Source organism: Aquila chrysaetos, chromosome 17 (genome assembly GCF_900496995.4).
Source record: "Aquila chrysaetos chrysaetos chromosome 17, bAquChr1.4, whole genome shotgun sequence".
In the NCBI taxonomy this organism is placed as follows: domain Eukaryota; kingdom Metazoa; phylum Chordata; class Aves; order Accipitriformes; family Accipitridae; genus Aquila; species Aquila chrysaetos.
In genome coordinates this window covers 17,626,776-17,650,957 of record NC_044020.1, presented here as the reverse complement: position 1 = coordinate 17,650,957, position 24,182 = coordinate 17,626,776, and the positions used below count along the sequence as shown (strand labels likewise).

The following is a 24,182-nucleotide window of genomic DNA, read 5'->3' as shown; positions in this document are numbered from 1 at the left end:
TAGCCCTCTTGCACCTCTGCATTGGGGTTGTGACACAGAGGGCCCATACCAAAACTGGCAGATGTCAATACACAATTCATGCCCTTTAAGGAGCTAAGTCATCCCTTAGTATCTCTGCTGACGCTCATCAAAGGCACCAAGAAGTGCAAATTACTGAGGCTGCAGATAAGACGCTTGGAAAAACTGAGTCTGCTCGCTCAGGGCTCTTGTATGTGAGCTGAGCCACTCTGTGGCTGGTGGTGGGTGGTAGGGAGTCCCCTTTGTAGGATTGCTAAAAGCAGCTTTAGTGTTTAGACTTCAGGGGAAAAAACAAGGGTGAAGAAAACAAGTTGCTCCTCCTGGGAAAGGCTGGCACCACTAGCATGCTGGCAGGTAGACTGCCAAAGTAATGACAACGCAAGAAACCTGCTTTCTTTTGCAAAGCTTTTGTATCAGTGATTGTGGGAAAGTTTTGCAATCATGGTAAGAAGGAAATCCAAGGTTTAAAAAAATGCAGTGGAGCGCTCCACTTGGAGTAGGCAGCACTTTTGCTGTGACGTTGCTCTGGCTTCAAGCCTAAAAGCCCTAGGGCACGGGAAAGAAACAGCCTGATGTCGCAGTGACACAAAGTAAGTTCTCTCTCTCTGCCTCTTGCTGTCTCTCCGCACCCTCCCTTCCTGCTTCTTTCCCTTTATTTGTTTGTTTGTTTCTTTGTTTGTTTGTTAGGTGCTAGTGCAGGACAGACTGGGCTTTTTGTACATCTCGGTGTCACTAAACTTGAAAGAGATTATGTAAAGTGCAAAGGTACAATTCTGCAAATTAATTTTTTTTTTTTTTTTTAAAAAATAAGCACTGTGGGCAGTGGGATGTTTTATCCCTCCATGCAAAAATTATTCATTACCATTAATTCATTTTAAAAAATTGTCTTAAATTAAATCTTGCATTATTTTTCTTGCTTCATTTAATCTTAAATACCACTGGTGTCAATGATTCACTGGTTTGCCAAAGTTCAGATTTTTATAGAGTGGTTATGGAAAATGTTATTGTTTCATTAGGCATAAGAGAAGTGTTTATACAGTTTAACATTTTCTATAAGTTTAAGGTAGATCATTAGACTGGCAGCATAACATTAAATATTGTGAAAAGAAAACCACGTCACTGATTTACATACTGTTTATTTAAGTCAGGTGTTTCACGAAGTTAATCATCAGCAAAATACAAATCAATAAAGAATGTATTTGCTTTAGAGAACTCTGACTTTCAGCTCCCATCCCCTAAAGAGTGGGGTAAATGTGAATTGACCATACTTTAATTACCTATAACTTCTTTTTTTCAATGTTTTTTTTGATTTGTGAGCTGCTGAAGATGGTCTAAGGAAGGTTAGGTCCCTTTAGAAATTTCATATGTGGATCACTGAAATATACATGTGTTTGCTTTTCACAGCCACTTTTCGTGGATCCTGCTGGAGTAGAATATGGAACTAAAACCTGCAAAGTTCAAGTTAGAGTGCTTATGAGGCTTTATATCTCTTTATTAGACAGTGCCTTTTCACAATTATTAGGAATAACTTTTGGGGGGCTGTTGGATTCCTAAGAGAGTCTTCTCGTTTCCGGGCATGGGTGGACATTTCTCAGGGAGTTGAAGTTGCTCCTGGGCATTTGCTTGGGAGAACTGAGCTCTCCAGAGGAACAGAGCGACCTTTGCGGGTTAGCCCGGGACCCTGCCATAGCCCTACCACCCCTGGTGTCGAAAATATCTCAGAAGACTTAAATGGCCTCCACTCATGGGTCAGCTGGCCTGGGGGACCTGCAGGAGGGGAACTTTGAGAAGTTTCCAGGGGAATTAAACAGAGTGGGATATCTAAGATCCCAGTGTCTTGGGGGGGGGGGGGGGGGGGTGGAATGTTACAGGCCAATTTCTTGACCTATATTCCTCTATCTTCCTCTAATACATGTGCCAATGTATATTGGGGCTAACTAATTGATTTCACTACTACTGCACCAGTTTTCCAACAGAAGAACTTGGCAATAGCTCTTTTTGATTTGTTATCATTCCGGATCTCTCTGTATTAGCTGGTCTCCCTGATCAGCTTAATCTACATCAACCAACATAGCTAAGATGACTCCTTATATCAGAGCCAATTTTTAAATGAAAAATTTTGGCAGTCTCATTAAAATAGCTACATTTATCATCTGTCTTGCAGGAACTTGTGGAGACTTGTGGACTTAAAGATAGTCATTATTAATTTCTTTTAATCAGTGCCCTCTTTTCGCTAATACATCTTTACCTACTATATGTCTTACCCTATTTTCTCCTCAGTCATCATTTAAGGTCTGACTCTACAAATGTTTATCCAATAAATAATGTTACTCATAGGAATGTTGACAGAATGGTACAGAGTAATGTTCAGTATTTCTGCAAATTCATAGATTACACAATTAGAGAAAATCCTAATGAATATAAAATACTATCAGGGGCCTACTGGATCATACCAAAGGTCCATTTAGCCTGGAACAGTGAAGAAATGCGGATATCTAAAAGAGTCTATAAGAATTGGTTCAAGCATGATGAAGATGCTTCTCTGACATACTCTCCTAGCCTCCAGCTGCTTAGGGACTTTCCTTCTCTGCAAAGATTTCTAAAAACTGTCAGCAAGTTCCCTTTGAATTTTCCATCTATCCAAGAAGGTCCTGAAGTCTTTTGGAAAGCAGATTTCACAAAGGAGGTGCACCAATCCTTAACTCATTACAATGACACTTTGAACACTCTTTAACATCTTTCCTGAGAAAAGGTGTCAATGTGTAGACATGTCAAGTAGTGTCTCACCATCTAGTATGTCTGAAAAACATTGGAACCTTTATTCTTATGCAAATAATAGTTAATCATAGTGATATTTTCCAAACAGGAAAACCTACATATCACATCTGGAGGAGGAAAACCATGGACAGGCCAATCACTGCTGGCCAACTTAAAGACAAATCACTTTTCCAGGACAGCGATGGCAGCGCAGTTCCTGCCAAGAGTGTGTGCCATATTTGTTCAAAGCTAAAGGTATGGAGCCCTCACCACATATTTTCTCTGCAATACTAAAAATGGCAATTTGAAGTTCTATCAAAATTCAGTTAGTTCTGTATGACACTGACATTACACGTGTTGGAAACAACGCTCTAGATTGTGATTCCAAGCACATGGAAGTCAATAAATGTGTTCAGCAGTTAAAAAGTGAGGCCATATTTTAATAATGAATCATTTAGAGGTGTGCTATAGCCATAGTGGTAGTTGCAGCTATATCTTTTTATCCATGTTTTTTTAGAACAGCAGAAGTAGGAGTAATAAGACATGCCATAATAATAGTATCAGTAATGAACAACTTTATGCTGCAAGTTTTCCCTAAGAAAGGAAACAGCTAAAACAGTATGTGGTAGAAAGGTAGAAGGTGCGCACTGTCAATGTCAACTTCCTTTTTCTTTGCAGTAGAAGAGGCTTTGGAGGCCATCCTGAAAGAGAAGGAAAAATCTTCTGTTGTAATGAAAACGATAGGAAGAATCCCTTCACAGAGAATTAGAAAGCAAAGCATTTGATTTTTGTGTTTCTTGAGTAGGTTGCTCAGGCACCCAGCCATGAATGAAAAATTGTTTCTTTGCAAACTCAATTATTTTCTTTTTTCAGATATTTCTTGGAGCTCTAGCTTTTTCCTTTTTTGCCAGAGGACTTTCTGGAAGCTACATGAAGAGCATGTCCAGTCAAATTGAAAGAAGATTTGAAATCTCATCATCAATTGTTGGCATTATTGATGGCAGCTTTGAGATAGGTATGTGTGCTTTCTTGGAAATTGGATAAATACTGCTTCTTAATACATTTTTCCCCTAAAAAAACCCTCTTTCTTACCTTAGAACCTTACTGGTTCTTTTTTCTGTTGATGTAGGTAATTTAATGGTAATGGTGTTGGTGAGCTACCTTGGACCAAGAGTTCATCGACCAAAAGTAATTGCTGTTGGATGTCTCATCATGTCCTTAGGAGCATTTTTGTCAGTGATGCCTCAGTTCCTAATGGGACGGTAAATATGGAGAGTTTTCACATTGGGCACAAAGTGAACATGACTATATAAAGTGTTTTTTAATCATACACCTGAGTTAAAAGTTTGACAACAGTAGTTTCTTCCAGATAACAGAGAGGTTTTAATAGGTGGATTCTTTAGTATTGACTTTCTGATTTCCTCTCTGAAAGCTTACCTCTTTCTACAGGTAAGTAAGAGAGAAACCTCAGGTTTCTACAGAACTTATACATAATTAGGGATAAAGTGAGTTGAATTTTTCACCTGGGATGGATAAATATAGATACATTTATTTTTTTTTTAGCTGCTCTCCTTTTCTTATACTTAAATGAACTGTAACGAGATCTTGATGGAAAAGGTTTCTTTCTCCATGGTGGCTATCCATGCTAAGCTCTTTAAAATTACGAAGTTTTGTATCCATCATCTCCACTGAACTCAGGGAGAGTTAAATATCCCTTCACATCTAAGCTTTAGTGCTTACACAGTTGTCAGAAGCAGTTCATACCTCTCCAATCCTTCGGCATCCTTACTGAATAGTAGTTGAAAATAAAACCCCTCTGTCCCTCAAAAATTAAAATTTATTTGTGCATCTTCTTTAATTCCAAGACAAATACATGTGATAAGGGGTGTATGGAAAGAATTATATCTGGGGACCATGGTATGGAAAGTAGCCACAGTCACTACTCTGCTTGGGAACCTGCACTGCAGGGGACAGCACAGGCCAGAAGCAGAGCCATGGAAATCTCTGATTTAACCCAAACTCACAGCCAAGTTCTGAAGATTACCCATTCTTCACAACACCGAGCAAAACCCAGTGGCCATGGGGACCTCCGTGTCATTCCATCACAATATTAAAGGTTACCACTTGCTTGCACAGTCAGAGGGAATAGCTGCTCTCCATTTATCCCAATGTAGTATAAATGTACTCAGGCTGGCTTCAATTTACTTAGCAGATTTGCTGTAGCACCTGGCTGCCTAAATACAGACAAACTGGCACATGTGTTTTGCAGCCTGTGTTAATCTCTTTATAAACACAGATAGGTTACTACTAGATCCTTAGCTGGCTAATTTTAAACTAGCACAGAACTCTCTGTGTTACAAGTCTGTCCCATAGGTAAGAAACCAGTGCCAGTATGGTAAAACGTCAGAGCTGTTGTACGTAGACAGATGTGGATGGACTCTGCCTCTGTCCTTCAGTCTAAAGAATGATCTCTTAAGCCCTGGAACCAGCTTTTTTTCTCTTTAGCTTAAGAAAATATTGGGGTTAGAATGGTCAGAGCATTTTGAAAAAAGTATGAAGATACCTATCTTTATTTTTAAGTGAAAGCACTGGAAATGGGTTGCCCCTCTGCTTTGCCTGCCCGTAACAGGAACGAACATGTATGAACACAAGGCTTATACCCACTTTCTGCAAAGCAGAGTCTTTTGTGTGTCAGTTGTATTTTACATAGTTGTTTTCCAGTTATAATTATGAAAGAATAACTGTTACTGTGGACAACTCCTCTACGAGTGTATCAGCTTGCTCCCCAGCGTTGTCTGGGAGCCATCCAGTCACAGATGCTACAGAAACACCCAGCGCGATGAAAAATTTCGGTAAGCAAAAGCTCTGATGCTGGGTTCCCTTCTTCTGCTTGTCCCCATTTTATACATGCTCTTTTACGGGAAAACAGTAAAACCCCTGTTAGAAACCATGATATATACAAACCCACCCTATAATGATTGTAAAAAAACATATTTTATGTTATTTTTCTGTTGCAATAAAGTATTGTCAGAATTATGTTCACAGAAATGTAAATGCTTACGGCCCGCAGGATGTGAGAAAACAACGAATTCCTATCTGTGGCTCTTTGTGTTGATGGGGAACCTTTTACGTGGAATTGGGGAAGCACCAGTTATGCCACTGGGAGTTTCATATATTGATGATTTTTCTAAAGAAGAAAACTCAGCATTTTACATAGGTAATATGCAAATGAGTGATTTTTATGCTAAACATTCTTTTCCTTAACATTTCTGTAGCCAAGCAAATACTCATCAAAAAAAATCTATCTGGTCTGTTCTGGATAATTTTGAGTTGCACAGAGGTAAAAAAGCAGTGCAAAAGGGATCTCATGTTTATTTTTGAAGGATATTTCCCAGATGCTCCTTTTGCTTTCCCCAACTGGCTTCAGCTACACATGCCAGTTTTCTCTGTGACAATATTTATCTGTGACAATCAAATACTCATTTCTCCAAAGTGAGAAGTCATATCTGTCTTATCTGGCATATCATCTTCAGTACCACAGCTTCAGACGATAAATTTCTTTCTAATCACTGTCTCACAGATAAGAGAATGATCCTTAATGTAAGGATCAGTAATGTAATCACAGTAATGTAAACGTGTTTCAGAAGCTTTTACCTGACTTTTTGAAATTTACGTGCAGCACACTTCCTGATGAAAGCTTTTTAAAGTCACTAGTTACCAAAGGAAAAACTAAATCCTTGCCAGGGTGTTGTAACAAATCCTTTCTAATTGGGATTTTGTTGTTGTTTTGATGGAAGATAGCCTATTGCCCAAGACACAAAGACTTACACCCCAGCTAATTAATTTATTGCCAAACTGATTTAGTAGCATGGGGTGTTTGTGTGGCTGAGGGAGGTTAAAACTGCTGCCTGAAGTAAACTTTGTGAAGTTGAACTCGTCATAACGATAGTAAGACACAGTTTCAGGAAGAGCTCAGTATGTAATGCTACAGGGGAAGGCCATGGCAAATGTCTTCATTTGGGGATGAGGAAATCTGCAGGTTGAAGAAAATGGAAGTATTGTGAAGGGAGCTGACAAAACCAAAACTTCCACTCAGCAGTTATTCAAAATAATTGTAATCACCTCTGATCTTCTGATTAAAGATATTTTTAAAAGTTCAGCTGAAATTTTTTCTTGTCAGAATCTGATCTGGGAGAGATTTTGATGGGTTGGAGACTATCGGGGAAGTAAGTTTACAAATATAAAGGAGACGCAGAGAATAGCATGGATTCAACCAAAATGAAAATTTGTTTGGGTCATGCAAGTGAAATAAACTATTTCATTTACAGAGTATTAAAATATTTTATTTTAACATTCTGAATAGCAATTTTCAGTCTCTTATTCCATTTTGATGGACTGACGCAATTTGCAAAAAAAGTGAATGTTGAAATAGTCTTTTCCAAAGAGCTGAAATTCCTTTCTTGACCAACTTTAATTCTTTTTTATATCTGATTTTTTTATCAGTTGACTGAATCAATTTATGATCAGTCCTTTTGTAAAATAATAAAAAAAAGTCCTATAATAAAGTCAGTCAAGCCTTGCTGATGAATTTTGACCATTGATCTCATTATTTGACCCTGAACAAGAAGTTTCACCTTCCTGTCTCTGCTTTTTCTCCTGGCTTTAGATATTTTGTTGAGTAAGAAAATAAGTTATTTTGTGGCAGAGACAGCTTTTTATTAAGTGTCAATAGAATACATTATTAAGTGTCAAGAGAATGCATTAAAATCTTTTTGGCAGAGTTGTAGTGTAGATGATAATTGACAGCGGTAAAAGCAGAGTTGCCACAGGAAGGAACAGAAAAGGAAAAAACAGTGGTTTTGTTAAGCTGTCTTACAGAGTATAGTAGAGGATGGTAGCTTTTCTGTAGAACTCTGTGAGAAACTGTTTTTTTTTCAGGAAATCCTATAGTTTTCAGACTGAGTCTTACAGAACCTTTTTAATTTATGTAGTTCTACCAGGCCATCAGCGTGGTCCTGAGGTGGTACAAAGCACTGCACACAATATACAGTCCTGAAAAGCTTTTCTGCTTAGGGTCACTACTCAGTATGACTGTAAGGTATAATGATCTGACCCTCTGTCTCTACATGCAATTGGCATTTGTCAGGAGATGGGAATATGAGGATCTCAGTGGTTTGCTTTGTTCTGAGAGGGGTCTTTGGTGGAGTGACCTTTGAGGTCAACTGCTCTGACTGAGAGGTTATTTCATAAATACCCCCCCCACGCTAAGTGCCTGATTTGTTCCTGTGTTTTATGGTCTTCAGATGTTTCACTTCTGTTCAGGTGCCTATAGAAGAGTTGCCAACATACATATGAGGATTTCACCTATACTAATAAGCTTTCGGTAGCCAACTTTTAAAATTAATTTCTGATTTTATTTGAAACTGAATATTGACATGGTTAATTAATGGCAGTAGCCATCAGACTTACCATGTAAGAGGAGTAACAGACAATTAAAGATATTTAATGAGGAGTACTTCACTTCCATGGATTTCTCACCAAAGCAGAGGCTTTGAATGAATGAATGAAATTTCATCACTGAGTTGAGCACTAGCATATAATCTTGTATCTATTGAACCCATGGCTTCAATAGAAACGTATCTGAAGCCAAAGTATGTTGTAAACTTTCATACCTGTTACATGCTAAATTACTTATCGATACAAGGGCTTGGCTGAGGTATATCAATATGCAGCAGCTGATTAACTGATAAGTCTGCATGCTTTACTGTTTGTGGTTTAGCCTGTTTATTAATTACAAAGAATAAATATTACAAAGGAAAAATATGCTAAGAAAATATCACAGTGAACTTATTTGGTTTTGTTTTATCACAATACATGCATATTATCTTAGTGAAGTTATTCTTAAATTTAAAGGGTATGCAAATGTGAAATTTAATTTTAAAAATATACCTACGCAAAATTATTGCACCTATGCTTCTTAGCTTATCTGATAGCTTCTGGTATCTTAAAGAAATATACTGCATACCAATGCCATTGGTGTCAGTGTGCTGGTTTTTATCTGTTTATTTTAGAAATTTGCCACTGAGTATTTGAACTTTGGACATGAGCTTGCATAGTTCTGAATAGTAAGTTCTACTTTAGACTCACTGATAAATAAATATAAAGAGCTAATTCCTGGCTTCTAATGTCAAAATCCTGACTCTGCAGAAGTCAGCAATTTTGGAAGCATCAGAATTTAGTCTAAAAGGCCAGATCTTCCAATGAAGTAAAATGAGAGAACTGAATGAAAGCAATATGCAATTGAAGCAATGAAGCAAAGATGAAAAATCATATGGTTAAATTATGCTGTAAGAATTTATTGCAGAAGTCCTTGATCATAAGCTGAGCAATCACTATATTCAGAAGAGAATTTGCAAAACCAACAGGAGAAAAATCTCTGCAGTAGAACAACACAGTAGGATTTGCAGAGCCTAGTGCTGAATGTGGGCAAGAACTGACAGGCACTTGGTCAAGAATTCCTTTTATTCTAATAGAATTAAGCCTTCTGCAACTTCAAACAGCTCTCAGGTAGCAGTTCTATGCTAGAATTCAGAAATCCAAACCACTGAACTTTTTTTTGAAACTGTTACCCCCTCACAACTAAACTTCAACAGATCAACACAAGTGACAAGAGAATGTGAGGACCTATGCTTGAATTATTTTTAGGATATTTTTATTTCATGTTGATTGTCAGCAGTGGTCATCAAAATCATATTGTGCTGTATTTACACACCCAGTCAGCAAAATGCAGTCCTAGCTTCCTAGGTTTCTGCTAGCCTTCACAACTTATTCATTTGCTCGTAGGGGCAATGCACCTTCTTCTGATCCCATGTTATCTCCTCTGTAAGCAGAAACAGAGCCAGAAATTGAAGCCCTAGTGCGGCCAGTAGCAAAACTGAAAGCTGCTTTTAAAGAGGTTGTTACTTGATCACTAGATTTCTTTATTTTTTTTACAGCCACATAAGTACGTATTAACACAACAGTTAGCTTATTTGCTCATTCTAGTGCTGAATGAATCAACAAAAATTCTGTCTAATGAACTGTGATCACACAAAGGGACGCTTATATCTCCTTGTTGCCTACTGAAAATATTCTCGGGGTCCTGTACCTAATTCCATGTCCACGAACTTTTATTGTCCCTGTCATCATAATGTGACTCCAAACTGCAAAGATGTGCCTTCTTATATTGATGCACACCATCAGATCAACTACTGCTACTTAAAATTAGACTAGGGACCTGAACACATAGTACAGGGAAAAGTCTTGAATTCTACAATCGCAGAACATCGTACAAGCTTTAAATAGAGTTGCAGGTAGACTTATTATAACTCCAATGGGCCTAGAGTTTTACGTTCATTAGTTATCCACCACAAGCTGAACAATGCAACTTCAAAAATCTAAGAAGAGAAGTAAGGAGGAGGAGGGTTAAAAATCATTGTAATGTTATTCTCTTTCTTCCTATTCCTTCCAAAACACCAGTCTTGCCAATGAAATGCACGTGGGGGTCCACGTGAAACTGCGCTCGCTTCGGCAAAGCCCTGTGCGGGTGAAGGAACCTGCTTCCACATCACAGTTAGTGTGTTGGCAGCTTATGGCTTATTTTCTTGCCGCTCAGAAGCTTCCCGTCAGACATGCCCCAACGGGCTGTGCCCCTCTTCTGTCTCCTCCTTCCTCTCCCCTTTCCTTGCTCGCAGAGAAGAAGGCCTGCTTGTCCATGCAGCATTTTTCTCACTCTCCTGTGCTGCCTCCCTTCTCTTACAGGCCTGGTGAGATCCTCGGGCATGTTTGGGCCAACCCTGGGATTCCTGCTTGGATCTTTCTGTGCCAGCCTCTGGGTTGACGTTGGCATTGTGGATATCGGTAAGAGACTGTGGAGTGGTGCATTAACTGAGGAGATGGATGTGTATAGGAACCTGCATGCCAAGAAGCACCTTCCCAGCTTACTACTCCAAAAAGGGGGGCTCTCTAGAGAGTTTTTCCTACTCAAAAGCTGCTGTTATTTGCATTTTAATATCGGCAGCATTGTAGTGTGACTGGAATAGCCCTTGATGCAAGACCCCTCCCCCCACTGTAGGAAAACATTGCACCTCTTTTTATGCTTGCGCATGCACTTGTTACACCCTCGCTGCACAGCTGAGAACAAATGAGCAAATGAAAAGCCATCCCCACATTGAGGCAACAGTGAAAGGCCTTTGCTCACGGACACTTGTCAAAAATTATGTTCTTTTAAAAAGCATGCAGCAAAGATTCATATGAAAACTAATTTCATTGTTCAAATCACTTCCAAGTCTCTAATCCCAGGGAAAATTTGAGGAACTTCAAGGAAAAACTGTTGAGTTTGGGGATAGAAGAAGGAGGGGACAGTGGGAAATTAAGAAAGGGGAGTTCCTTTTGGGTGGTGAAGGGCCCTCTTGCACTTATTCGCACAGCAAGTGTTGGAAGATTGTGGCAAGGAAATGCCACCGTGGGTCTAAATGGAGACATCTATTTTTGAGTACATGGGACTGATCTGATACAAGCTGCATTTCAATTCTTCTTATGAAACGTAAATCACCTCTGTTCTGGTCTTTAAATAGTATATATAAGGATACCTAGTAAGTTTAATTGCTCTGCATGATACTTAATCTCTTTTCCTGTCTTTCTGTATTTTACAGATGCTATCAGCATAAATCCCAAGGATACCCGTTGGGTTGGTGCCTGGTGGCTTGGATTGCTTATCTGTGGAGCAGTCAACTTCATTGCTTCATTGCCTTTCTGGTTTTTGCCTTACTCCTTACCAAAAGAAGGAGAGAATGAAAACCTGAAGATTACTCATTTGCCTGTTCAAGGAGATCACTGTAAAATAGACCCCCCAGCTCAGCCACAGTTAAAGTTCTCAGAGGCAGTAAAAGGTGAAAGATTATTGCCCAAATGTTTGCATGTGAATTTCCTCTCATGGGTTCATTCTGAGCTGAGCATGGATTTGCAAAACGCTCAGCAAAATGCATGTTTCTGCAGTGCAAATGATGGGCAAAAATCCTCTCTTTAATTTGTAGTGTTATAATTACATGCTAAGGGTGTGTTTCAGCCCTCTTTTATGTCAGACAGCTGGAAAAATCCCATGCTGTTGCTTTGAGCACCAGACATTCTCAGTTCAACACGGTAGATGTCATATGATGTAATACAGCTATAATCTTATGATTATGAAGGAAAAGGGGGGAAAATGTTCCATCCCTCATTAATGACCAATGCACAGCTGGCAAGTTACTCTTTCACTGAGGCCAACATATGGGAGGGAAACATGCGGCTAAGTACTACGTTAGCTGTTGGAGGGTTTTCACTGGATTCATAGCTCCCGTGTATGAGCTCAGTGATGCTAAATGAACCTCATATAGGCAATATCAGACTCAACTAGCCATTGCTGGACTCCCCCAGGTGTTTTATTCGTATGTATGTATGCATGTGCACCCCTTCATGGCTATGGCAGAGGGGTTTTGAACTCTCATCTCTTAGGCAAGTGTGCCAACAGCCAGACTACAGCCTAAATGCAGGTTTTTGTCTTCACTTCAATTTCATGGACCTAGATAATCTAATCAAGGGTCTCAGGAAAGGTTCCAGCCTTTTGCTGGGTCTTTCTCTGAATATCAGCCTCATGTGGGGCTGTCATGTGGTTTGTGAAGGCTCCTGCTTTAGGCACCAAACTTTGCAGTTGGTATATTATAGAGAGCCTTAATGCTCCTGTAGGGACACTCTCCTGTACAGGCATTGAGAATCAGTGTTGCAAGCCTTAGTGCCTTTGATGAATAGTCCTGTGTCACACACGAGATAATCTAGGATTTCTGATTCCCAGTTCAGCATCCGCTGTGCCATTCAGCCACGCTGCTCCTTTAAGTCATGTGTTGACAATGAGGAAAACTCTCACTTGAGCAAGCATATGTTTTGGTAGGCAAGGAGTTATGACCTGCAATACAGCCAGTAATTAAAAAGTTAGTTTTATTATCTAAAGGATGTCAAAACAACTCTTCTCTGTGTTTAGCAGGGTGTACAGCATATACCTCTCCATTGCAGATTTCTTCCCAGCTCTGAAGAAGCTGTTTGGAAATCCAATTTTCCTGGTGTACATCTTCCTCACTATTCTGCAGTACAATTCCCTTGTTGGGTTAATAACCTATGAGACAAAGTTTATGGAGCAGCAATTTAATGTGTCAGTGGCAAGGGCCATCTTTCTAATTGGTAGGTACCTGTCCTTCTTTTAAATTCCAGTGTCAAAAAGGAAGCTTTTCTTTGTTATTTCACCTTCCTTTTTAGGAAGAGCTTCTGTGAACTTTATTGGTTAAAAAAAGTATGTAGTGGTTTATTAATTTTCGTACCATATTTTGAAAATGGATGTTAATTTTAGTGTTAATTTTCCTGGTGTTTAGTGAGCTAGAGGATTACTAGAACTAGGTGGATTTTTTTTTGGCTGAAGTTATTTTCAGAGTGAGAATTGGGTTATGAATGTGTCTGTTTTCATTAACAAAAACCACACATAAACTGCAACTAAGTAACAACTAAAAGAAAAAAACATTTAATTTAGAAAATGTCTAATGAAATGTGTGATTTTTCCTTTTCAGAATAACATCTAGGTATAAATGTTCTTCCATTTTGATTACAAATACAAATTTTATAAGCAATAAGAACCCAAAATGTAAAATTTTGACTCATTTCATTCAGCTCAAAGCTCTTTTTATTTGCTAGTCCCCTCCAAAAATAAGTTCTTTGTAGTGTTCTACAAAAAAAGAATGCTGAAATTATATTAATCTTACAGTGATTAATATGGTCTCATAGCCTGGCAAGAAAAGCAGGGTATTTGAGGTCATTGCAAAATTGATATTCCATTACTTTAATCTGAAAGCACCTTGCTTTGCTGCAGGTCTGGTACAAATGTGGGAAGAACTTTCTTTTTCCTATCTTCATTTGTTTGCAGGGAAAGTTTTACGAAAACAACATGAGAAAAAAACCAGCCAACCAAAAAAGACCCACAGAGAAAGGCAAACCCCTCACAATAAAACCTTGTAAAAGCTCTCTATTTAGCATGTAAATATTAGGGCTGGAGTTTGTGAAATGCTGAATGGGTTAAATCTAAGTGCAAATCTTTCAGTGATTCACTCTCAGAGCAAAATGGAATCCAATGAAAACCAGACGCTGCTTCCTTTCATGTTCTGTTTTGAAGATTGTTTTTTGGTAACTTTCAGGAAGTTTAATGTTTTATTTTAGATGAAGGAGTGCCCATGAGCTAAGACATTTATCTCATTTACTCCAGTTTCTAACAGGTACCTGCATAGGTTTTATTATATCAGTATACATACAAACAACAGTATAGTAAAAAGGTAGGGAATATTGAGGAACTAAGCTTTTGAAAGTCATAACATGACTTGAAAGAAAATGAGAAAGTAAGCAAAATTACTTAAAGGTAATAAAAAGTCTTAGAACCTCAAAGGATCAGTCTGAAAATAGGTCAGTATCTGATATTTTGGAAACTACTAGACCAAGATATTTGTTCTAAAAAGGGTCAATGCAAGTGACAGCAGTTAACATTTTTCTTACCTTCTATTTGCAGGTGTGATACTTTTACCCGTCACAATCCTGGGGATGTTTCTAGGAGGATTTCTGATCAAGAAATTCAAACTTCACATAACTGAAATGGCAAAGTTTGCGTGCATCACCTTTATAGTAGCATATTTGTTAAACCTCTTGTACTTTATGTGTAGTTGTGAGGTGCTCCAGGTGGCTGGACTGACAGCACCCTACTCTGGGTTTGTATCCCGTTGGGTTTGTGTTGGTTGTGTCATTTGTCATGGCTGCTTCCTGCCCTGTGCAGAACATGGTGCGTGCACCTGTATTCCTCTACTCTTGCAAACTAACCTGGGTGTGTAATCTCATCTGGGCTACGAAGCTTCTACTCTAGAAAACATTTTGATTTGAATTTGGATCAGTTCTGAAATGTGTCTTTGTTGATTTACTGTAGCATATTGCTATATCCTTTTGCATAAAAAAAATTAATATACGTGTCTGTTTAAAGACAACAAATTTTCATTGGAATTGACCTGTATTAGGTCATCTGCTAGTGTCAATCAGTGTGGTTTCAGCTAGAGTGGAGCTACTGTGATTATATCATTTTACTGCTCTGTGGGTGGTGATACAGACAAGAAAATCCTAGATGTTGAGATAGACTTGTCAGGCTGAAATGATACCTAGTGTTGGGGATGGGCAGAACATCCCAATTTTGTTTTTCAAATTTCATTTAAATCGGACGTTTCTTTTTCTAAGTTATTTATTGGTGCATATTGACAATATACCTCTATTCTGGCAAATTACTGATTAAGATGAAATTTATCACAGGCAAATTAAGTTTTTATATTCTATTTCAAAGCTTTAACTTAAAGCCGGTCTCTTCCTACCATGTAGGGAGTGGGATGTAAAAAAAGTGTTGAAAGTGACTTCCCCATGGTCCCCCAGCAGCTCTGCCTCTAGAAGGGAGGATCCTCTAGATCAGTGGTTATCAACCCTGCACGGGGAGTTACCAGCCTCCCTTGGTATCTGGGGCTGCTGACCTGCCTGCATCCATTTTCTCAGCTGGGAGATAGAACGTGGTCATGTCAGGAGTGTGTGCCGCCCAAACGGACGTTCCCCCTCCCTTACCAGGACCATGGTCATGCTTTCTTGAGAATGTTTTGCTGACTCTAGCAGCCTGCCACAATTGCTTACTGTTTAAATTTAGCTCAGACTGGTCCAACAAATTTCAAGGGATTTTAAAGGATTAAACTGAATCCAGCAGGGCTTGCTAGATTTTCAATTCAGACAGAAACTCAGTCCTGTGTTTTTTGAAACTGAGCCTATGTTCAGGGAAATATCTAAGTTGTCTTGGCAAACCTGGCACTGAGTTCAACTTTGAGATAACTCTGGTTGAGTGCAACATCTGATACTGTAGAGTGAATTAAAAATAAGCAGAAACATCAAGACAGCAAATACAGCAAATAGTGAAAGAGCAATTACAGTTTCTCCAGGAGAACTGAGACTGGAGAATTTAGCATGTGCTAGGATTGTTCTAGTTAAGCGGCTCACATACTGTTTTACCTGTTTAACAATTTGGAGTTTGAAGACAAGCAACAGCCTAACGACGGCTAAACCCCCAGTTATTTTCCCTTCTAAAAGGCAGGAGAAATGTAGCCCCCTTGAGGTGTGTTTTGATTGAGGTATGAGGAGGAAGAAAAGGCAAATTTTGAACACTTTTTCCTTCATATTTTGAATTACTTCAAAGCAGGGGTGATTTGTAGATGGTGGACTCCTAACACTTTCTCAAAACTGAGCCCTGCTACCATGCCCTCAGAGTTGCTGGCCACTTTTTAAATTCTCAATTCTAGTTGTCGTCCACTTAGTTTAACTCCTTGGGGCCTTATTTTGATGTTTCTTATAGAAATGCTGGTAAAAGTGGAGGCTATGAAAGTCCATGAAAATATACAACAAGAAATGAGATCTGATAAGAAATGGGGCTCAAGCCTGTCCCAGGTGCAGGACTGCTGCTGTTGAATATGGTCAGAGCTGAGAGAGAAGCAGCACTTCTCACTCAGACTCATGCAACTTTCATTGCCACTAACCGGCTCTAATCCAGTGAAAAAAATTTCAAGGACATCTTGTTGCTGTAGTTTTATGTCACCATTTCTAGCACCCAGACATGGTATGATATCTACTGCTAAGGAAAAGCATGGCCAGTCTACAGGTGGTAAGAGATTCTAGGTATGATTTTATTTTTCTTGTGTTGAGCTTTCAAATGAAAAAGTAATACCAAATATTCCCTCCCAGCCAAGAATACCTTGTTTGTAAGTTCCATGCCTTTTCAGCAACAATCCATAAAAATGTTAATGCTTGATGAAAAATCTCAAGAACTTTGGTTTAGCTGAAATTAGCTTAGTCTCCATATAACACCTTCACAGTCAGTTGGATGGTAGCAGATACCTGTCCATGTTGATTGCTTCAATTTCTCCGTGTTTTTCCTGCCTACTCCCTGATATTTTGTTTGACTATATAATTTGACTAAATAATTCTTTTATTTCTTTCTATTTTCCTCCAGACTAAAGCATCTTTCCTCCCCCAAAACCAGCTTCGTGGCCAGCTGCAACACTGACTGCAGCTGCAAGCTGGATCAGTGGGACCCTGTATGTGGGGATAATGGGATCACTTACATGACGGCCTGCTTTGCTGGATGTAAATCATCGACTGGGATGGGAAAGAATATGGTAAATATATAGGCAGATAGATGATTATTTAGTAAGGCGTGTAGAGATAGGACAAGGGTTAATGGCTTTAAACTAAAAAAGGGTGGATTTAGACTAGATATGAGGAAGAAATTTTTTACGATGAGGGTGGTGAATCACTGGAACAGGTTGCCCAGCGAGGTGGTAGGTGCCCCATCCCTGGAAGCATGTAAGGTCAGGTTGAATGGGGCTCTGAGCAACCTGATCTAGTTGAATATGTCCCTCCTCATTGCAGGGGGGCTGGACTAGATGACCTTTAAAGGTCCCTTCCAACCCAAACTATTCTATGACTCTATGATTATAGGTATAGCTAGATTTCTCCATCTATTAATTTTTTGGCTTTGTGATTAAGAAATCCTGTAGACACAAATGTCCATTCTATATGGTTTAACCTTGTAGAAACTGAGTGAGTGCAAGGTTGCAGAAAGGGTTTTTAAGAGTTGGAGTGAGGTAAGCGAGCTATTCAGGAAAGAAACGAAAACTTCAGACTCTTAACGTACATTTATTGAATGCTTTTATTTTGATTTTTAAAAATTTATTTTCTCAGCAAGATGACCATAAACTTGGCTTTCAGTTTCTCACTAGATCTCTTACTGTGTAGGTACAACACAGCTAAGAGGAGTTTGCTTTAGAAGACCTTTACTGGTCTGGTTGCTATACTAGCAAAATCCTGTGGTGTTAACTCATGCAGCAGAAATGTATAGAACTGTGAATGCCGCTTTCACAAACTGTTACAGATTATACTGGAATTGCCTGCTTCCCTGAGTTGCCATAGCTCAGGAAAGAAAGTCGTAACACTAAATTATACAGCCAAGAGGTCCCATAAATATACATCTGGCCATTTTGTTCAGTGTATCAGCAGCAAAGCCATTTCAGGACTTCAAACAATCCTACCTGGGCAAGACCATTAAAAACAGAAGGCTTGCAAAAGTGTGTGCACTTTTCATGTCATGTTTTCATGTCATGTCTTCTGGCAGAAGCAGAATTGTCTTCATGCAACAATACTGAAAAAGACAAGCAACATTTTCAGTCTTATATCCATATATCCCAGCAATATTTTCTTGCTTCACTTCAGGGAAATTGGCTTTCAAACCCATGTCTCCTGCTAACTTCAAAGGCTGTGAAAACAGCCCACTCTCAATCCAGCACCAAATGCTGTTTTAGATACATAACAATAAATATGCATGATTGCATTGTTGGGTCCACATCTATATTTGTTACTCATCTACTTTATAGGATTCCTGAGCAGAATGGCTGGATAACAATTCACGTCTGAATTTTATAGCTTTGACCCATTTTAAGCATACACAGAGCACCTTCTGTCCTAGCAATGGCATGGCTGAAACTAGAGTCACAGTTTCTTTGTGCCTCTGGAGCCGCTCAGAGTGGCTGGAGCATACCAATGAACTTGGCCATCAGTCTGCAAAGATGATCAGGGAGGTTCTTTCAGTGTAAACAACAGCCTGCCTGTTACGCGGAGTGAAAAATCTAGCTACTAAAATAGTTTTGTGCCACTGAATTCTGATTAAATAAATTCTTCTTCTCATCCTCTCCTTTCAGGTGTTCCACAATTGCAGCTGTGTGGAAGGACGAGGGCGTGGGCTTGGCAACTCCTCTGCAGTTTTGGGACAATGCCAAAGAGAAAGCTGTACCAAAGCATTTCCCTATTTTTTAGCATTACAGACTGCATGTGCATTTATTTTAGCCTTAGGAGGCACTCCTACATACATGATTATGTTTAGGTGAAATACTTTACCTTACCTTGACCATAAAACTTGGGGAAAGAGAAACAGAATATGGTATCTACTATTTCATTCCTATTGTGAAGAACGGCATGCTGATCAAATTGGGGCCCTGAGTCTTTGCCTGTACTCTGAAATCCAGCTCTGTTCAGAGGCACAGCAAAATGCCTGTCCACCAATTTAATTCCGGTTTAAGGCTGAGTAGGTACTTTGCTGATGAAATGGTGGGCCTTATGCTGATCCTGCACGTTAGTTTTCACTTACAATGACAGGGATGTTTTTAACAGAGCAGAGACCTTGAAATAAGATGCAGTGCTAAGTCATGTCCAAGGTGACTATGCTGTTCACATTACTCAGGATAAAAACATTCACCTTTGTTAAAGTCTTTTTGCCTCACAATGTTTTCTGTGTTGTGAGAAGTCCGATACTCCCATTTTTTGTCAGGCTGGTATAAACAGAACTATGTCAGCAGCAATATTTTTTTATTTTTGCTCCTTCAGTTTTAAAGCAGCACTGCTATTTTACACTCGGAAGAAAAGACAATGTTCTGTGCCTTTTGCATGGAAGTTTCTTTCCACTCATGCTCGCGGGTGAATCGCAATCTTAGTAGTCAGTGCACAGGACCAGATAACTCTCTTGGCTAAAAGCTGCTGATTCTTCTGCAGTATTTCTAAGTGCCCCCATTCTTAACGCGTGCCTGGATTACGGGCAAGGCTAACTTTGCTGGGCAGTTTTGAGAACACTAATGTGTATAATGAGAAGCCTTTCATGTTAATACTGAGAAGACAACATACTGATGTATAAACTCCAGTTCAGGAAACAGGCTGGCCATAGCAAGTCTCTCTCCTGTCCCTGTGCCAGCTCAGTACTCCCCTCCGCTTCTTGTCAATGCTTCCAGTTCGTCTGATGGACACAGGCTGTTTCTCCACTGGTAGGAATGAGGTGCTTTTGTAGCCAGGTAATGCACATTTGCTGTCTCTCTGCAAAATGCTAGCGGCAGAAGTGGGTTTTACCTGCATGTAGCTAGTAAGGACCGCACACCCTTGTTCCCTCTGTTCACCACTGCACAATGCAGCCCCTTCTAAAACAAGGCAGATTCTTGGAGTTTAACTTACGGACATGAACTGCCTACTTTTAGTTGGTTCACTTTAATTTTCCCATGCATCCTTTCCCAAAAGTGTTTACAATCTCTTCTCCTTGGGTTCAAGGTCAGTTTCTGTAGATTCTCCCATTTATTTCATTGAGAGTTCATCCACTGACGTCAATGGAAGGAGGCTCTACATCTGAACTTTAACTTTGGTGAATGTTTTCAATTAGGATTTGAGTGAGCTATGCTAGGTAAACCACAGTACTCCTGCAATGGGGCACGTGCTGATGTTCACAGCATGACTATAGCTACACAATTCTATTGTTCCCCAAAACAATATACTATTTTTGTTTCCTTTTTAGATCTGTTTCACCAGACCTGAAATCCTTTGCTGTTGGGATCGAAACTTTAGGTGGTAGAGTACTAGGTAAAACTTCATTTCTTTGTGGGATTCAAGTAGGTAGTCAAAGCAATGGACCAAAGCTAGACATTGTAATGTCCTTGCTCCAGATGAGAACAAAAGAAATTTTCCAAAATTTGTCTTTGTAAGCAGACTATGCATTTCAAAATATTTGGAGGAGCTTGCTACATGTTTCCTGGTATGTAATTACATATTATGATTATACCTTCAGAATTTTTTCTATGCAGCAAAGGAATCAGGCAAAGGAAGGAAATTTCATTGTACTTTGGGGTTTTTTTTTGATTCGTGGACACAACTAACTGAGCTTGATCAGTGTGGATATCCTTAACACCTATGCTCCCTTTTGCTGACCATTTTTCACTTAGAGCTACCATGTACTCTGCCTATTATTTTCTTTCTTTTGTTTATCTGCAAGAAATCATCATTCAAGTCTTTGGACGTGGAGTCTGCCTTGCCTCTAGCAAACCTTGCCTTATCTTCATTTGTTTGCTGATTTTTGAAATCTTCCCCACACAGACAAACCAAGCAGTCATTTGGCTCTCTCTCCTAATCTCTGTATTTTAGCTGAATGCTGCAGAGAATCAATCTTGTGCTTTTATGAAATAGTTTTCTTCACAAAACTGCACATTATCCCTGAAACAGCTTACTGATTATATTAAAGCATTATGGCTCTCTAAAAGGAATTCTTTCAGTACTACATAAGTAATACACTTATTACCTAGTTGGTTTTGAGCAAGTGCTTAATTTCAGCCCATGGCAATCAGCTAACCATTTTTAATGGCAAACTTTTGTGTAATACCGGAATAGATACATTAATATACATAAATATTTATATGTCATGGCATGTAATTCCACACTGGGGGCTGAAAAAGAAATGTTGGTTATATTATTTCCTTAAACAACAGAAGTTATCATTGTAATAAAAATGCCATTAAAGTAGAATTACTAACATTTCCCTTGCTGAATATAGTAATGCTATAATCTTCCATCTTTTCAACTCCATTTAGGTACTTGCTTAAATATTTTCACAACTCTTGGAATCTCATAGCTGGAGCTGGATGTTTAGTCCTATCTTATGCAGCCATAACTCAGAAACCCTCAGATTCATTTCCTCATTTCTTTACCATGCCATTAAATGCTGAGATCTTCATGTCTGTGATCACGTAATAAGATTTTTCTTTGCAGGAGGACTCCCAGCCCCTATTTATTTTGGTGCCTTGATAGATGAAACCTGCTTGAAATGGGGGACAAAAAACTGTGGGGGATCTGGATCTTGCCGGGTATACGACACGAAAGCATTCAGGTAAGCTGAAATCTTCAGTAAGGGCTAGGGAATTTGGCTTCAGAGGCAGCTTTGGGCACCAAGAAACAAGGTATACTTTGCCCATGTCAATTGTCAATAGACTGATTAGGATACTAAAAGCACCAAAGCTCCTTATTTTGACTAGGCCTTAATAGATCAAATAAGCCAAATAATTTTGATTCAATCTGACATATGACATTGCAGTACACTGCCTTACATCACCAGAATTCGTTCCTTTATTGAAGCCTTAGCACACTGAATAACTCTGCGATGCTTTGGCTTTGTGGGAGACTGAAAAACTGCGGAGTTGGAGTGAGTGTAGCACCGAAGATGCTCTTCCTCATCCCTTATTTCTCTGCTTCCTAATATATAAGACACCTCACAAAATCCACTTGGAGAGGGGACCCAAATGACTGGTGGTGCATGGAGAGCTGTGGCCAGGGGCACCAAGTGCTGCCAGTGAGGGGCTGGGGGAAGGCTGGGACAACAGGGGAAAAGCCCCGGCTGGTGCAGCTCGTCCTGTGCCAGCTCTAAAATGTAGTCAGCTGGACGGGAGATCCCTTCAGACAGGAGGCATTTCTGCTAGGAGTATAGGACCTGATTAGAACCTGCCTGGGCTAAATATCATGAGGTTGTTTGCTTTCTGTTATTTCTCAAAACGTGGAGCAATACCTGGCTGAGAATAGATGGTTTTGCGAAAGTGTATTTGATATCTTACTTGGTTCCACTCAGAATTGGCAAGCTTTAATAATATAAACATATTTGGTCACCTTTTTTTTTTCCTAGAAATGTCTATCTTGGCCTCATTGCAGGACTACGGGCAGGATGCTGTCTCTTATACATAGTGCTCTCTGTTTTAATAATGAAACGCTTCAAACCAGATGGCAAAGAGATGACAGATATTAAAAATACAGAAAGATCAACCAGCAAAGAACCAGATACTGCCAACAGAAAAGAAATTCTTCCTGGTGCAAGAACCTCAGAGGAGAGTGAGGAAACTTGTATGTAAAAAAGAAACAAGGTCTTTTCATAACTTTGCCTATGCTTCAGTTTTTTCTAAGCACAACAGGAGTCTAATTACTGGCTTCAACAGCTAGTTTACATTTTGGAGGTCCAAAAAAATGTCTTTGAAACATTGACTTTTAATTTGCTTTACCTTATCCTCTGCTTCTCCTCATCTGAAACAATAGAGGAAAAAGGTTTTCAAAATTTTGGGGAACTCTCCCATCCTCTTGCTCTCAGTCCCTTTCTAGACCAACAGTAGGACTAGCCGAAATTTTTCAAGTGTCATAAATTTGATTATGATTGAAAAATTAAAAAGAAGAGATCCACAATAAGCTGCTTTTCCATTTTTCACAGACTTCATTTCAAGTCCTCTTGCTCTGTACTTAGGCCTATAGCTCTCAATGGCCAATCAAGTTACACTTGCCCAGTTGCTCTGACGACCTTTGCTGCGTGGTTCATGGCCAGAGCTCTTTGTTCCAGACTGGGTCCCATGGCCCATGCTCAGGTGAGAGCCCCGGGGCCGTCACTGAGCACTCTCTGAACAAGAACTGCACAATGACTCTGGGGTTTGGCTTGAACACTTTAAACAATCAAAATGGATTGCAAACATAAGAAAGTGGTGTATTAATTTTGCAGCACATCTCAGTATTGGGTTTGAGTAAAATGACTCTGAACTGATGCAAGAAAGTGACAGGTGTTTATGTTCCTTTGACTTTTTTTGGTGTGTGTGGGGGGGCTTTTTTATCCTAATGACCACTGCTTTTATACCATATGTATAGAGGTTTCCTTTCTTGTCTAAGGAACCTCCAGTAAGCCTTGAAATACAGTGCTAAAAACTTGCAAATTCACAGCTTTCCACAGACAGCCTAGTCCAGGGAGAATCTTTAATAAAGGATGCTTCCAACAGTCATTACTGGGAAAAAAAGTCTCTAAAAATACTTGGGGTGTGATATTTCATGACGTATCTTCACAATGGGAACAAACATGCCTAGTAAGATATTGCAGGTTTTGTCTCCATCATCACAGCTATTTCGCTTTCTTTTCTGAAGGGTATCTCAGATCTCTGCAGTCCTGTGCATAAGCCTAAAACTAGTAAACAAGCTTTCTTTCCTAAGCTTAAAATTCCATGGGAAATGGAAGAAAGCACTGCACGAATATGAAGAAAATCTACCACCCTTTATTCGAGAAAGTAGCAGATCAGAGGGCTAAAGAGAGGAACTCTCCATGTTGAGTGATCTTCTGACTTTTTTTCTACCATCTGGCCTGTGTAAGTGCAAGAACAGGAATGGGAAAAGGGTTGATGTGGTACTCACTAAAAGGAATTTGTTCATATCCTGGCCTTGGGGTTGGAGTTGTTTGCATTTTATTGCTTAAGGACAATGACCAGCACATTTAGACGTTGTCTTTTACAATCACAGCTCTGATTATAAACTGCCAGCAGATATGGGGAAGCAGTCTGTGTTATAAAGGAACAGGAATGAAAGCTTCTCTAGTACAGATGATATCAATATTGCACCTAAGTTTGCAAATAATAAAA

At 39.3% G+C, this 24,182-nt stretch overlaps 1 protein-coding gene across 2 annotated transcripts; it reads left to right on the top strand.

Annotated features, from left to right (window-relative positions):
* The first annotated feature begins 370 nt into the window (after positions 1-370).
* LOC115352730 (solute carrier organic anion transporter family member 1C1-like) lies at positions 371-23,555 on the top strand. Of its 2 annotated transcripts, none has more exons than XM_030041342.2 (15): positions 371-608; positions 2,885-3,030; positions 3,649-3,790; positions 3,905-4,037; positions 5,497-5,627; positions 5,846-5,992; positions 10,576-10,674; positions 11,469-11,705; positions 12,862-13,026; positions 14,393-14,588; positions 16,904-17,069; positions 18,648-18,829; positions 20,279-20,343; positions 21,523-21,640; positions 22,427-23,555. In XM_030041342.2, exons 2-15 carry the CDS (start codon positions 2,920-2,922, stop codon positions 22,647-22,649), a joined length of 2,115 nt encoding a protein of 704 aa, XP_029897202.1. In that variant the 5' UTR covers positions 371-608; positions 2,885-2,919; the 3' UTR covers positions 22,650-23,555. The 2 variants fall into 2 exon arrangements, with proteins under 2 accessions (XP_029897202.1, XP_029897203.1); XM_030041343.2 differs by lacking the exon at positions 371-608 and adding an exon at positions 674-783.
* The last annotated feature ends 627 nt before the right edge of the window (positions 23,556-24,182 follow it).